This window comes from Callorhinus ursinus, unplaced genomic scaffold (assembly GCF_003265705.2).
Source record: "Callorhinus ursinus isolate GAN/ISIS: 27379988/994484 unplaced genomic scaffold, GSC_fseal_2.0 scaffold25, whole genome shotgun sequence".
Classification (NCBI taxonomy): Eukaryota; Metazoa; Chordata; class Mammalia; order Carnivora; family Otariidae; genus Callorhinus; species Callorhinus ursinus.
In genome coordinates, this window is record NW_027397087.1 from 31,062,135 (window position 1) to 31,077,375 (window position 15,241).

A 15,241-nucleotide genomic window follows, 5' to 3' on the forward strand; every position below is an offset into this window, starting at 1 on the left:
AAACACCACAATAAAGCCATCTTCGTTTTGGAAACAAAGAAGGCAGCATCCTTTGGACAGTGCCCCACAGCCTACCTTCCTCTAGGTCTGGATTTTCCTGCACTGCCCCTTGGGGTGACTTTTCCCAGAAAACAGGGATTCATCAAGCCCTGAGCCTGCTACCCCTAGGGACACAGGCCACTTTACAGGGCTCCCCAGGCAGCCCTGGGAGCCATCAGGCTGGGGCAAAATTGCCATTACAATTGTATGGCATGGGTCCATGCTGTGATTGTATCCATGCCGTGATTAAAAACATTATGCCATTTCAAAGACCCAAAATGATCTTACGACACAGAAAAATGGATGGATAATGTATGAATCTGTCAGCTCTATTCAGGATAATAAATGAATCAGGTATTCAGATTTTAAAAGAAATTTATTGCAGTCCTTTGTTCATGACACTGATGAATTCTGGCTCACAGCCTGGGCAGGTCGGCCTGGGGCACTTCACCTCACTCCAGAGCTTGCTCAGTCCTCACTCTACCCACACAGGCTTTGCTCCACCAAAGATAACAAGAACCCAGAGTCCTGGAATCCTGATCAGTTCCTGGGTCCGAATCCCACCTCCATCTCTTACCCATTGTGCAACCTTGGGTAGGTCACTTGACCTCTGGGAGTCCCAGCTTCCTCCTTGTAAAGTGGAAACAGTAAGAAAACCTACTCACAAGGCCATGAGAAGCCAAAGAGATAAGGGTTACAAGGCGGCCTGTCAACAGTAAAACGCTGGGTAAAGTCTGGTCACTGCCCTTCTGCTGGGGCGTGGGCGGGCGGCAGGGTGCAGTACAAATAGTCCTGGCAGGGGTGGGGGTTGTGTGCACAGAGAGAGAATGAATTTATTAGGGTCCTGGGCTCAAGAACTGCCTCCTCGGAGTGGAGCAAATTTGCCAGAAAGGAGAGTTAAGGACAGAATGAACTGCAATGAGGTGGCAGTTCGGCCCAGCCCAGGCCCTGCTGACCCACAGCCTAAGTTAGAGAGGATTCCAAGTCTGGAACCAGAGGCCGATCTGGCTGCGCTTCTGGCTTACACTGCGTCTGATGATCATCTCTGCAGCCGCATGCCTTGGTGATCAAACACAGTTCCTCTGAACTCTGGTTTCCTGGAGGAGCGAGCAGCTCATTCACCTTCCAGAACCTCAGCACCCTGCACTCCCTCCCCAAGGAAGGAACCACTGAAACAGCACCGCGGAAGATATAAAAAAAAAAAAAAAAAAAAAAAACTAAACTAAACCCATCCCTCATCTTCCAGGGTTAATCTGCAGGATGGCACACAACTCTCAGATTCATTGTGTTCCTGGCCTGATTATTTGTTGTTTATTTCAGTATTTTACAGGAAATTGTTCATTAAGGATAAAAGCACCTGCTTACTGTAAGAGACAGTTACACAAAGACTCTGGCCTGGGAAGAACATTAATTAATGAAGTGAAACTGAACAAACATGCTATAAATTAAAGGTCTAAGGAGAAACGTCTGGCAGTTAGTGGCTTATGATAGAAGGCTGCGAAGGACCGTTGTATTTTTAGACCGCAGCAGTGTGGGGGGAAAAAATGGGAGGGAAAAATTACCAAAGGTGGCAGAGGTAACGATCTATTTCTAGAGCAACTGAAGCCTGTGTTTCCATTAAGAGAATTATAAATCAATTCTGTTTTGTCTGGGGGCATCTACGCACCGTGTGTGCGAAATTAAAAAGCTTAGCGTGTCAGAGCAGTTCCTTCTGAGGGCTCTGTGGAACAACGCCACCTGAGACACTGGGTGAGAGAGAGGCATGGTCGTGAGGAGGGAGGAGGATCTGGGCACAGGCAATCCTGAGCACCGGGGTCGGGGAGAAAACGGAGCCAGACCCCAGTGAGGTGAAACCTTCGGTTAACCAGAATGCCACCGTGCAGCTAGTCACGTCCAGTGGCGCCCGTCAGGCTTGGTTCTCATCAGTGTGCCTCCACCCTAGAGTAGCGGTTTGTGCCCCAAGGATGAGCGGGGCCCACCCCAGCCAGGGCCCTCCTGAGAAACCGTCGCCAGGGCTAGCTTCTGTTCTGGTAACTTACTGGCTTCATTTCCCTTGCTTCCTACCTACTCCTGAACAAGGACAACGCCTTTAGGAACGATGACCCTGAAATCACGCAGAATCCCAATAAATCCAAAGAGATGTGTTCCCACTCGATAGAATCCACTTACCAAGACCAGAAGGGAAAAAGCCACGTTGCGAAAGGATTTGGGTAGCAGGCATCGGAACCCTATAAAGGTCTTCTCTGCCTCACTTCCAACTCAACAGAAAATTCAGAAATCTGGACAATCCCTTCCTCAAGGCAAAATGGAAGTGGGGGCAGCTTTCCCCTCCGGCTCCAGCTCCTCTGGGTCGCCCTCTGCCCTTTCCCCAGGCAGGCCCGGCCTGCGAGGCGCTAACCTCCAGTATGCTGAATTGCCAATATGCAGAAAACAGGAAGCTTGTGCCAAATTTACAGCACGCTCCTAATTCTGTGGTGTGCCCACAAGTCTCCAAATCTGCCATCACACACGCAGGGACTCAGTGGGGTGGGAAGAATGGGGGGCAGGACAGAAGCCTGATAACCGCGGTAGGCCTCCGACCAGGATGCATGTGTAGCTGTGCCAAGAGAGGGAGAAAAGAGAGAAGTGAGTGAGGTGGGTGGGAGCTGGGTCTGTGGACCCGGGACCGCGAGTGTGAGCTCCAGTGAGCACTGCCTGCTAACACCACATCCAGTGCCCTGACAGCACTTACTAAGAACACTCTGTGAATGTCCCTTGTTGAATGAGAAGCTGGATACAGATGGAGTCCAACAGTGAACTGGGGAGCAGCTTACTGAGCACCAGAGGAGAGCAGCAAATGAACAGTCCCCAAGATCCTGACCTGCGCCGGACCCTGTGCTGGGCACCTGGCCGACCTCACTGCGTTCTCGCAGGGGCTCCGGGAAGCTGGTGTTACCATCTCCATTTGCAGAGGCTCACAGTCTGGAGGTGAATGAACTAGATCTGAATTCAGGACCACCTGCTCGTCCATCACGGTGCTTCCAAGTATGGCTTTGCTCTTCAAGCTCAGAGCCTCTGTGTGTGCATGTGTGCGTGTCTGCATGCCATATATGGTGTGTTGGGGGAGGGATGGGCCATCTCCTTGGATCAGGGCCTCCTCCACACTCATCTAATTTGGGCAGAGGAAGGGAGGACAGTACAGTACAGTGGCTGTGCTCCCTGTGTGACCTTGGGCAAGTCTCCCACCTCCTCAGTGCTTTGTTAGCTGAAGAGGAAGCCTTTATTAGCTGGAGATCCTCATCTAATGATTTCAGAACCCAGAAAATAACTTCAGGGACTATTTTCTCAACTTTTCCAAGGGTGGTACATAAGAAGTACCATTCTAGATGCACAGGAGGAAATCCGATCCATTAGAGACTGTGGACATCATGGGGCGTTCGGGCTGAATTCTCTCTGGAGCCTGGCTGAGAAAGTGCTAGATGGTCTCTAAGTCTCCTATGGCTCTGACATCAAGAGATGGGTGGGGAGGCTGTGTGCCTCCTCTAGAGGAACCGGGCAGGGGGATGTTCCTGAGCACAACCGGGGGTACAGACGAGGAAGCCACAGCCCCTGGACCAGATTATCTTACTTTACAATATATCTTCTATGTGTGTTTCCCTGGTGTCATCCCTTAGCCTAACTACCTTCTTTAAATGTGCCAATCTCGCCTCAGCTGTGCTCTGAGGACTCGAGAAAGAGGTTGGGGACAGGCCTTCAAGGGGACAAGGCCTACCCCTCCCTCTCTCCCCTTAGGGCTAGTTCGGGTGCTGACGGCAGCAGTAACTGACAAGAGATCTGAATGGGATCCATAACTGAGCACATGACACCCCTGCATCTCCCCAGCCTTCAGAGGATGAGGAGGTGATTTTATTAGAGAAGGGGCCACTGCCCTAGCAAGGCAGAGCAGTGGTTTGTGCCCAGGAACGGGCAGGACCCACCCCACGCAGAGCTCCGTCTGGAAAATATTCCAATAATCTTGAAAGGTGAGGACACTGTGAGCCCTTGTTAACACTCAGCTCTGCGTATGGAGCCCCCCCGCCTCCTCGGGGTGCGGATGCATCCGGAGGCGACCGGGAACGGGCCGAGCCGGCGTGGGATTCAGTAGCCACCTCAGCATGCCTCTCAAGAAACATCTGGCTCAGCAGTAGCCATGGCAACATCTTTGCATCAAAAAGGACATATCTAGACAGGACAGGCGCATGCCAGACTCTGGTTCACTCCACAAAGTGAAGATGAGGATCAAATCACCCGGAGGGAAGAAGGCAGAGGGGACATTTATTTCAAACCAATTTCACCCACTGTGGAGCCATCACGAAAGCCAAAAGGTAGAGCTGTGCGTGTCTGCGTCGCAGCGCATGAACTGGGAGCCAGCATGGCCACCAGCCTGGCACAGCAACTGAGTGGGGGCCCGTCAGGGGACAGGATCTTCTGACAAGGCGCCCGTGGGCTCTCAACATGGCCTGAGCCGAGCACCCAGCCAAGGGCAGAGATCAACAGGCCAGGGACAAAGAAACCCAGAAACCAGGCCTCTCAGCAGGTCTGGCAAAATTGCTGTGTGACACTGAATGGGTCACTGTACCCCTCTGGGCTCTTTCCTGATAGGGAGGAGCTAGAATCACTTCTCAAGTAGGTGGGCTCATCTGAGGAGAGGACATGGGCTTACAGGCGTGAGTTTGCGCTTTCTAGCATCACCTATCTGCTATGGGACCAGGGGAAGACCCTTAACAGCTTCTCTGGACCTCCGTTTCCCCATTTATAAAAGGATGCTGAGTGATAGTTCTGTTGTTTTAGAGCCAAACCTGGACTCTTGTTAAGGTGTGATTCTCTGCAGCAAGAGAAGGTGAGAGGGAAGCAGGGTTCCCCCCCCGGGTGCTCTCAGCCCCTGGCCCAGGGCCAGTATCAATAAACATTTGATAACTGGCCAATGGTTCGATCAACAAATCAATGAACAGGTCTCTTTCTGCGTGAAAGAAGAGAGACTTGCCCAAGGTCACACAGCGGATGGCAGAGCTGACGCTCAATCCAGCGCCCCTCCCACTCCACCATGCCACAGGAAAGGGAAGGGAGACCCTTGAGCAGAGCCCCTTGGGGTGGGGGGGGGGGCAAGGCCCAGGGAGGCTGGGGGCAGGGGACAGGGAGAGTCCCCTGGAGACATGTTGGATCTGCCAGCCCCTCAAAGAACCCCAGTGTCTGCCGACTTTCCAGCCCATTCTAACCCTGTCCCCGGGGGGGGGTGCCTTCCTCTCCTTGGGTACAGTGGCTACCCGGGGTCTCTCCCTGCCACCTCCTGCAGCCTTTCCTGAAGGTGTTTCTTTTCCTTCTCCAAACAGGGGCACAGAGGACACAACTAACTAGAGAGGCAGAGTGGAGGGCTGCAGGAAAGCTTTCCTCTTTGCCCTGCCTTCCCGAGGCCCTCAGAAACTATTTCCACCAGCCCTCTCTCCCCAGGACTGACGAGACAGCTTCTGCAGAGTCTCCCGGTCTTAAAAATCCTTACCTTTTTGTGGGCTTTTTATAAAGCAATCCTCGTCTACAGTCTCGTTGGCTTCCTAGAAGTGCCGGTTGGAGATGAGGACCCTGAGGTGGGACTCGGGGTGGGGGATGAAGAGGGGCCCAAAGTTTCAGTAGCAGAGCGTGGACCAGATGGCACAGAGACAGCAGGCTGACATTTGTCCAGAGGTGGCAACTTCACCCTTTCCTGTGGCGCCTCCTCTCTCCTTGCGGCAGAAATCAGGGTGCCCCCATCACAGAGCTCAGGGCAAGGGCTGAGGCTCCCCTGGTGGGAGGCAGGTGGTGGAGGGTGCCCCCTTAGGCAGGACATCTAGCTCCCCTCTTCCAACACATACACACCCTTAACAGTGGTACCCACCCCGGCTGCCTGTTAGAATCACGTAGGAACATTTTAAATATCCATGTTTGGGACCTCACTCCAAGCCAATGAGAACCAAATTTGTGTGGCTGGAGCTTGGACATCAGTATTTTTTCTTTTTTGAAAGCTTCTCAGATGATTCTAGTGAGCTGCCAGGGTTGAGAATCACCCACTAGGACCCGCTGAGGGCAGGGGCTGGGGCCCTCATCCAGATGAAAGTCTACCAGGTGGGTGACCTTGTCCTTTCTCTGTCTCTTTCTCCATTCTCACCCCAGGGCACAGGTACCTAGCCTGGGTACCTCCTTCGGGCTGGTACTGTGCTTCTGCCCTGGACTCCCAGGGTATCCCCACCCTATCAAAGTGTGTTTGGGTGGCAGAAGCAGGGTGCTGCTAAGCTGTTAGTGCAGTTGAGCGACGCCTTCAAGAAGCCAGCCAGGCCCGGGTGAAAGCAGAGAGCAAAGCTGCTGTACCAGGAATGCCTGTCAAACCCTCCCATAGCACATCTGTATGGCAACAGATATGGACAGAGGGGTGTGTAGCTCCCCTACCCAGCCCAGGGCTGGTACGAGTGCCCTGGGCACCAATCCACCCCACGCAAGCCCAGTCATAGATGGTCAATGAGTGAGCCTTTCCTGGCACTCCCACAAGCAGGTGCCCTAGCACGTGCAGCCGGTCCCATTTGTGGGACGACACTGCCATCACTCCCTCCACCCCTCTATCTGCTCCACCACTGTTTACTGAGCACCTCAGTAAATGTGCCAGGCACTAAGGCTCCAGCAGTGAACCAAGGAGACACCGCTTCTCCCCACAGAGCATAGCCACGTGGCAGGTGCCACAGTCCCCACTTATGGGCTCAAAGAAGAGTGATGGCCTGCCTGTCACTGGGCAGTGGCTGAGCCAACCCAGGCCCTCCCATATGGTGAGCCCCGCTGCATAACTGCCCATGTCCCTTTGCCCAATCCCACAGTGAAAAGCAGCAGAGACCCTCTTGCATGGATGGGAGAGCGGTGCTCACTTGGAGGAGGCTGGAGCCAAGCGAGGGCCGCCCGGTCCCCGAGCCCAGAGGTCCCTGTGTCCTGAGGTCCCTGCATCTGCCTGTGTCTTGCCCTCCCTCCCACTCCTCCTCTAATGAAAACTCTGAGAGCTGGAATGAAATTCACCTTAATAAGAGCTCGTTAGAAATATGCTAATGGGGAGGAAGCTGATATCATATGCCCTGAAACCCCAAAGGGAGAAGGAGATGAAAAAAATTCAATATTGAGTTTTGTCTCATTTCAAAGCCTCTTTCAAAGTGGCCATAAATCTTCTGTGTGACGTGACATAACGAGGAGCTGCCAGCGGCTCGGGCGTTAATAATTAGCAGTTGCCAGGTGCTGAATGCATTTGATTTTCTAGTCCTCTCTACGGGAAGAGAAAGGGAAGGTGCAAACCAGGTCCAATGCGTGGGCTGACCCATCCACGCAGCCTGCCCACCCGTGCACCCTGGCCAGGGCAGAGCTTATTGCTGAGAGAGGCTGTGGAACGTGCCCAAAGAGGGAAGCTTGGCAATCAGCAAGACCCACCTTGAACCCCAGCCTGGGGGGTCAAACTCCACTAGGTGTGTAGCTCTGGGACAAGTCCCTAATGTGACCAAGCCTCAATTTCTATCTAGGAGATTGGCAAGAACGCATGTCCCGCGCTGGGTCCCTGGGAGGATCAGCGTGGGTGCTGGCTGGCTTAGGGTAGTGGTGTAGAAAACACACTCCAGAGTCAGCTGGTATGAATCCCCGAACCAGCTCTGTTAATTACTAGCTGAGTGACTTTGGACAAATGACTTAATCTCACAGAGGCTCTGTTTCCTCATCTGCTAATGGAGATGGTAATTGTATCCACTGTGAAAATTAAATGAGGTAATTATATACAGTATCTGATACACTGTAACAACACAACAGACATAGCTACTGTCACTGTTGGGCACCCAGTAAAGAGTAGCTACTGTTCACACTGCTGTCTCCTTCGGTTCCCCCATACTCCTCTTACTGCCACTGATCTAAAACATAATAAACAACAAGAACAAGAACAAACAAACAAAAGCCTCCGTGTTGTCGCTTACCCTTTTTTGTTTCTAATTTGCTGGGCAACTTTGGGAAATTGACTTGACCTCTCTGATCTTAACTAGTCCACAAAGTGAGGATGACGATGCCTGCTTTGATCTACTTGTGGAGTAGTTATAAAGGTCAAAAAGATGATGCTAGTGAAAGTGCTTTGGGAGGTATAATGAATGACACAGGTGCAGGGAATCATCATTATTGGCCTCCAACAGGAAGGTGGTTCTAGATGCCCTGGTTGGCCTCCCTTCCCCAGGCAGCAAGGGACAGTCTCTCTCAAGACCTCAGAAGAAGAGGCTACATTTCTTCCAGACAAAAGTGACAGCAGATTATAGCTTTTAATTCCTGCTGATGTCTAACTGAAGTTCTTCCTTCTGGCTTTTGAGAAGACGCATGTCCTCTTGCTCTGCCCATGGGAGAGATAGTGACAAGCCAACATTCACCGTTTGGATGGGAGTTGCTCATAGTCTAGAACAGTCTAATTTCCAATAAGATGTGGCTGGTAAGTGGTCGTTACAGTACATGGCCCCGTGCGGTGTGTACCAAGTGCGACTCACCACTGCCACCTGACACACGGGTCTCTACCCCACATAATGAGAGGCGTCCACTGACTGTATCAATGTCAAGTTGCTATCAAGCTGCCCCCTCTTAATTTCTGTACTCCTGTTTCTGAGACCTGACAGTGTGGAGGCTCACATCATTCCGTGGAGCATACTTTAAGTAGCTGGAAGACAGTGGGGACAGAGGAACCAGATGGGGTTCTCTGCCCTGCTCCTGTTTTGTTTACAAAGATCATCACCTTTTCAAGGAATATCATGTCTCCTTCTCACACCCTCTTGCCCTTTCCTTGCGCACTTCCTCTGCCTTTGCTCTCTCTAACTACTTCCTATGGGTTTCCATACCACTCCCACCTGAAAACTCACAGGAAAGCCCCACTCCTGAAGCTATTCTTGCCAAGGCAGGCATAATGGGGATGCCCTTCCTGACCTCGGATTTGGGATGGAGGGTGGCTGGGTCAGAGCTGCAAGGTCCCCGGATTGTCCCCTAAGCCTCTCCCACTGCCAGTGAGCCCCAGCGGTGGACCCCAGTCATCTCACCTGTTCCAAAGTCCCTGTCTAACTTTGTCCTCCCCAACCACCGTCCCCCCACCCCCCCACCCCGCCTGGGCTTTAACAGTCTGGCTCCTTCCCTGGTTCTGCTCCAAAATCCTGACTTATTGCCCCTCTCCAACTGGCACCTTACATGATGGTCTAGCCCAGGTTCTTGCCAGCCTCCATCCAAGGACCGAAGCTTCACCCTTCATCAATCATTCACGCAACACAGAAGCACCTAGAAAGTGTCAGACATTAGGCAAGGACCTGGATCCATAACATGCCAAGTCAGATGCTAAACGGGAGAGACAGAACAACTTGTAACCATGAAGTTCCAGTACGTGTGAGAGGACCAACTCCAAGGCCATTGTCAAGGGATCTGAGGAGGGGCACAGATGTGGCGACCTGAAGGAGGCTGAGAAGTAAGCCAGGTAGGGCAGGAGTGTTCCAGGCAGAGGGAGAAAGAGGAAGGAAAACTGGCTCCTTCTGGCTGGAGCAGAATTTGAGGCAGTGCGGGTGCAGGCTGAGCTGGCGAAAGGTCAGCCGCAGAACATGACTGGCCTTGACTTTGTCCCAAGATAAAGAGGCAACCATTGGAAGGTTTTAAGTAAGGGATCTATTTGGCCAGCGTTGTATTTTCTTTCTTTCTTTTTAAGATTTTATTTATTTATTTAACAGAGAGAGCACAAGCAGGGGGAGCGGCAGGCAGAGGGAGCCCAATGCGGGGCTCGATCCCAGGACCCTGAAATCATGACCTGAGCTGAAGGCAGATGCTTAACTGACTAAGCCGCCCAGGCACTCTGGCCAGGGTTGTATTTTCAAAAAATCCTTTTCTGATTAAAAAAAAAAAAAAAGTAGAAGTGAATGTTCATTAATAGGGAAATAAAAATTTTAAATGATGGTTGGATATCCACACCATGAAATATTTGGGAGCTATTAAAAGGAACGAATGAGAGCAACAGTGGCTGAGTTGGAAGGATTGTCGGGGGAGGGTAGTGGAAAGGGAAAACGTCAGGGGCTAGAGAGCATCATTCTGTTTTCTAAAGCAAACAATCCGCATGTGCACACACACACCTGTTTGTACGTGGTTAGAGTTATATGACATGGAAGAATACAGAACAGGCTCTGGGGAAGGATTCCCTGAGAGAATAAGGGGTAAGGGGCATGATGCAGGGGTAAGGGAGGAGGGAGGCAAGTTAAAGAAAAAAAAATTTTAAGAACGAGCTAAAAAAATAAATATGATATGATCGCATTTATGTGGAAACCTTCAGGTCTCAGCTTATCTGCCCCTTCCTCTGACCAGTGCCCCCACTCAGGCTCCCTTGGCAGTAGCCCCAGAATGTAAAAAGAAAAGTAAGCAATTTCCCACTGGCTGAGGCACAGAGAGAAGGGATCAGATGGGCTGGGGTTGGGCAGGCAGAACAGTGCTGGTGGGGCAGGGTAGGGCTGCTACAGTGTGCCTGGGGCACAACGGCCCTCTCAGGTCAAATCTGCAGACTGCACTAGCTGATTCCACGCCCACCCCAGGGGCGGGCAGCCCTTCAGCCAGTGTCCTCAAACCCATTCCCCCCCAGCAGCCTGACAGTCTCTCCACATCTGTGCTGTCCCAGCTGTTACTGAGGGTGGGACTGGAGAGTGGAAGGTGGAGTGGGCAGGGCTGGGCCAGGTCCCTGGTCCCCTTCCCTCCCCATGGGAGGGCATTCCCATGATCTCACATCCCCTGCTAGAGTGGAGGCTGCCTGAGGCAGGAGCCATCTCCCACACCGCTCCACTCCCTAAGGGCACTCAGTAAATAATAGCTGGTTCCTGGACATGGCTCCACCATGAGTAGTGGGAAGCCTTTGGTCAAGTCACCTCCCTGCCCAGAGCCTCAGTCTCCAGAGCTGTAAGGAGATCAGGCAAGAGGAGGAAAGGCAGATGCCCAGGACAGAATGAAGTTGAGTGTCTGTGCCCTACAGCAATAGCTCTCTCTGCCCCCTCTACTCCCCTCTATGCTCAGCTCTCCCTCACAGACCCTTTCCCACCCCCCACCCCCATCTCCCTTTCCAAATCACCAGAACTACAGCTGGAGGCACGCTGGAGCTCAGTAAACACCCCAGAAAGGCTCCAGAAGCCACTTTGGAAAAACCCTCCCTGGCGTGATCAACACAGGCTGGATTCCTGATTCAGCCTGGCTGTGTGAACTTGACGGTCGCTTGATCACTCTGATCCTCCGTTCCCCCCCAACTGTAAAGTGGGGGTATTACTAGGACCTACTTCAACAGGTCTCTGTGAGGTCTGAATGAGTCAGTCCAGCCTGGGGAGGCATTGTTTTTAACTGTTATTCGTGGTGGTGAGCGTGGGTCTCGTCAGGCTAGGTCTAACTTCCCACCCCTGTCCCCACCCCCAGGCGCCCCGGTGCGCTGGACACACCACCCCTCCCGTCAGCACCACTCAGAGCTCAGCCCACCAGGGTTCAGACAAAACATTGAGTGGGAAGCTGACTGTCACACAATTACAAAGGTTAATTGCAGGATTCAGCAACAAGAGGGAGGGAGCTTGGCCCCCTCGTAAATACAGCTGATTAAGAAACAAGCATCATTTTGTAATTATGCCACTAATAGAAATCCACCATGCCACTTAGCCGTTTTAGAGCAGGCGGAGAGGTTCGCCCAAGACACCCCAGCTACAGCCCCGCCCCCAGGGGCCTCCCTGTCCCCACCAGGCCTCCAGAGCCTCACCCAGGGCTGCACGTTCTTCAAAAGCAGCAAGTAGCCTTAGGCCTAGAAGAACGCCCATCCCTCCGCTCCCTGGAAGCAGTGCCTGCAGGAGCCCCCAAAAAGTCAATTAACAGCATCTGGCTAATTAAAGAGAGGTGTTACATTTCACTCGTTGACTCAGTCAGAGCTGCAGTGGGACCCTGGGAGAAGCAGCCCCCACGTCCCAACCAGCTCCCTGTTTCATGTGGCTCTGGGGACACAGAGCTTCTCTGATCCCTTTGAAAGTTGTGGTCCCACCAGCCCCAGAGCAGGGAGCCAGGCCGCCCAGGGTAAGACAGCAGTTCAAAGCCAGCCCAGCGGACATGGTGGGGTCCGATTGGGATCGGGAATAATTAGGGCATTCCAGACCATAAGAATCAATAACATAATTAACAAATATTGTGCTATTCCTCAGAATCTTGCTACGAATTATGCTGTCTTTGATCATACAATGTTCTCTGACTGTTAATGACATGTAATGTTAATTACCGGAGAACGGGAAGGACTCAGAATGAAGACTTCCTTGGAGAATAATTAATATTCTTAAAGGAGTCGCAGAGCCTGGGAGGGGGGCTTTTTCCCCCAGTTTGGTGACTTAGGAACCTCAGGAAGCCCACCCTCCTTGTCCATGGGTGGGCAGATACTACCCTTTATGAAGACAGTGACTCGCACATAGTAGGCATGCTATTAAGACTTATTAGCAAGATGGATCAGTGGATGATGAGGCTCACCTGGAAGTCTGCTAGACTCTTAGGGTAAGAACACTTTGAATCATAATCTAGGCACTCTTTATTCAAATGTCCTTGTCAGCAATGCAGGTGGGATGAAAACCCAGGTGTCAGATGATCAGTCCCCTTTCCACCACCATCACCTTGCTTAATTTTGGTGGAAGTTAGGAAAGATTCAAGGGACAAGGAAGGAATGTCTTGGGGGTTGGGGAGGTACTCTTTTTGCCTTGAAATGCATTGGGAATATTTCAGGAGTGTCCAGCCTCACACCTTTGACTTACTTGGAATTCCATGAGCAGGAATGAAATGTCCCAATCAGCTGAGACACCTCCCAAAACATAGGCTCCCTGCTGGGAAGCCACAGAACCCTGACCAAAGTCCCCAGAGAGAGGTCTCCTGCCCCTCAGACTCCTCCACCTCCAGAAGGGAGGATGGAAGTGAAGAGCCAGCACCCCCCTCCTCCTCGGCATCCACAAACCATCACTGCCTTGTCTCTGCGCTGGAGCTGAGTCCCCTGGAAGAACCAAGGTCTCACTACCCAGACTGAGCTCTGCTAGAGGGAAGGCGGGACGCCGGGGCAGATAACCCTAGACGAGCCCATCAGGACCCTGCCTTCAGGTCCTGCTGTGCCGGCAGTCATGGGCAGAGCCCTCCCCTCCTTGGGTCTGGGTTTCTTAATCTGTCACGAGAGCTCACCACTCCCAGACTGTCACTTTCCTTCCAGGCTGATATCCTCGGATTCTAAAGCAATGGGAGAAAACTTGACTTCCTAGTCTTCTGAGGAGCCCTCAGTTTCCCACCCCTTCTCCCTCAGGAGTTCCGTACTTCCTACAGCCAATGCCTCTCAGAGAGAGAATGGGTCATTAGGTCTGGTGCACCCCCTCAACCCCTGTTTCCAGCAGAGAACAGCTCCTAGCAGCTATGGGAGAATCATCCCAGCTCAGGGAGCCCCAGCCCCTTTCCCCTTTCTCCCTGGGGGCCAGGGGGAACAGCTCTGAGCTCCAACCACAGGAGGAAGGAGAGCAGACTCTGGGAGGGTAGGACAAAATGTGGGACTCCCTCCCCACCCCCTTGCTGCCCAGATGCTCTTCAGTACCTGGCTCCTCCTGGATGCAGGGTGGAGGTGAGGGGAGTGCAGGTAGATGCTGCTGCAGGGACCCCCTCACTCTCCCTCCCACCTGCCTGCTCCAGCTTCCAAGGCCCAGCCTTGGCAGCCCCCTGCCTTGCCTGGGATCTTTGCTCCAGGAGACCCAGCTTGGCAGCACCACCTTGCCCAGCTTGGGCACCGCCGGACCCCCAGGAAACATGGGCCTACCGCCAGGGATGGTGTGGTAGTGACTGGTGAGCATGCACCTATGCCTCAGAATCCCCATTTGTTCAATAAAAAGCCACTTCAGTTTCAAGTCACACCCTTCCCTTCAATGCATCTTTAGTGCTCTCATGGGGGTAGAAAGGGCATGAAAGAAGGTCCCTATTTTTCAGAGACAAAATAAAGACATAAAAAGCAGGGATGGCTCGCTGTAGGAGCTAGGACTGGAGCCCGGGCCTCCCCTCCCTTGCCTCCCCACCTCCACCAGATTCCGGACTTTTCTTTGCTGTGGAAGTCACCTCCCAGAACCACGTTCCAAGGCGGAGAAAATAGAAATTATTCTGCACTTGGTTACCCAGGAGACTGGGCTGACCCCTGACACCTGAGGGGCCCTGCCTGGAACACTCTGAGGGCGGGGCAGGGCTCATCCTCCCCGAACCCTTGCTCCTCCATCCAGCGGGGGGCCTCAATGTGCTTCTCTCTGGACCATTCTGTGTTTGAAGTTTCAAGTCCCCACTGGTTTCCGGAAATCTCCCCTCCTGACAGGAGAATGCAGAGGCCACGGGAGCACATTTCTGTCATTAGAGGCAGCTGTGACCCAGAGCCCAGGGCATGAGCCCCTCAGGACGAGGCTGTGGCAGGAGACCCAGGCCTCAGAGGAAGCCTCCGCCCCCAGCTAAAGCCTCCACCTGCTCACAGGCACATCCTCTTAGAAAGTACGCACACGGGGCGCCTGGGTGGCTCAGTCGGTTAAGCGACGGCCTTCGGCTCAGGTCATGATCCTGGAGTCCCGGGATTGAGTCCCACAACAGGCTCCCTGCTCAGCAGGGAGTCTGCTTCTCCCTCTGGCCCTCTTCCCTCTCGTGCTCTCTATCTCTCATTCTCTCTCTGTCAAATAAATAAATAAAATCTTAAAAAAAAAAAGAAAGTACGCACACTGCCCACGACAATCCCCTGCCTGGATCACGCGCCCACCTTTCCTCTCCTTCCCTTCTCCTCCTGGATGCCCTCTCTGGCCCTAGGTCCCCTTCACGCCCCCTCCTCAGTCCTCTGACAGAGAGCCTCTAGCACGCCAGATCGTCCTTCCACACTCATTCCTTGTCACTCCCCGCCCAGGCTCCCCACTCTTCAGGGGAAGAGGCCCAGGTTTACGTGGCTTCCACATCCCCCACAGCATTGACGTCTTACTTGGAGCTGACCAGGTGATCGATAAAAGCTCTTTAGTGGATGGGCTGATGGGCAGAGTCAGGCAGGTTCTCCTTGGCATGATGAAATGCTCATGAAAGAAACTAGCTCCAACTCATGGCGTGATTCAAAGAACTTCCTGCTCCCTTTGGCTCTCCCAGGTCAGAGAGCCACTTC

At 52.8% G+C, this 15,241-nt stretch overlaps 1 protein-coding gene across 3 annotated transcripts in view; it reads right to left on the bottom strand.

The window, feature by feature from the left end:
* MEGF11 (multiple EGF like domains 11) overlaps window positions 1-15,241 on the bottom strand; it is a 342,902-nt gene that overhangs the window by 232,556 nt on the left and 95,105 nt on the right. The window contains exon 1 of one of the 3 annotated variants that reach the window (XM_073877219.1): window positions 2,209-2,327. The exons of the other annotated variants lie outside the window; for them this stretch is intronic. Within the exon in view, the coding sequence (XP_073733320.1) occupies window positions 2,209-2,260 (52 nt within the window). The 5' untranslated portion in view covers window positions 2,261-2,327. Of the gene's footprint in view, window positions 1-2,208; window positions 2,328-15,241 lie in introns of those variants that run through there. 3 annotated transcript variants of the gene reach the window in all.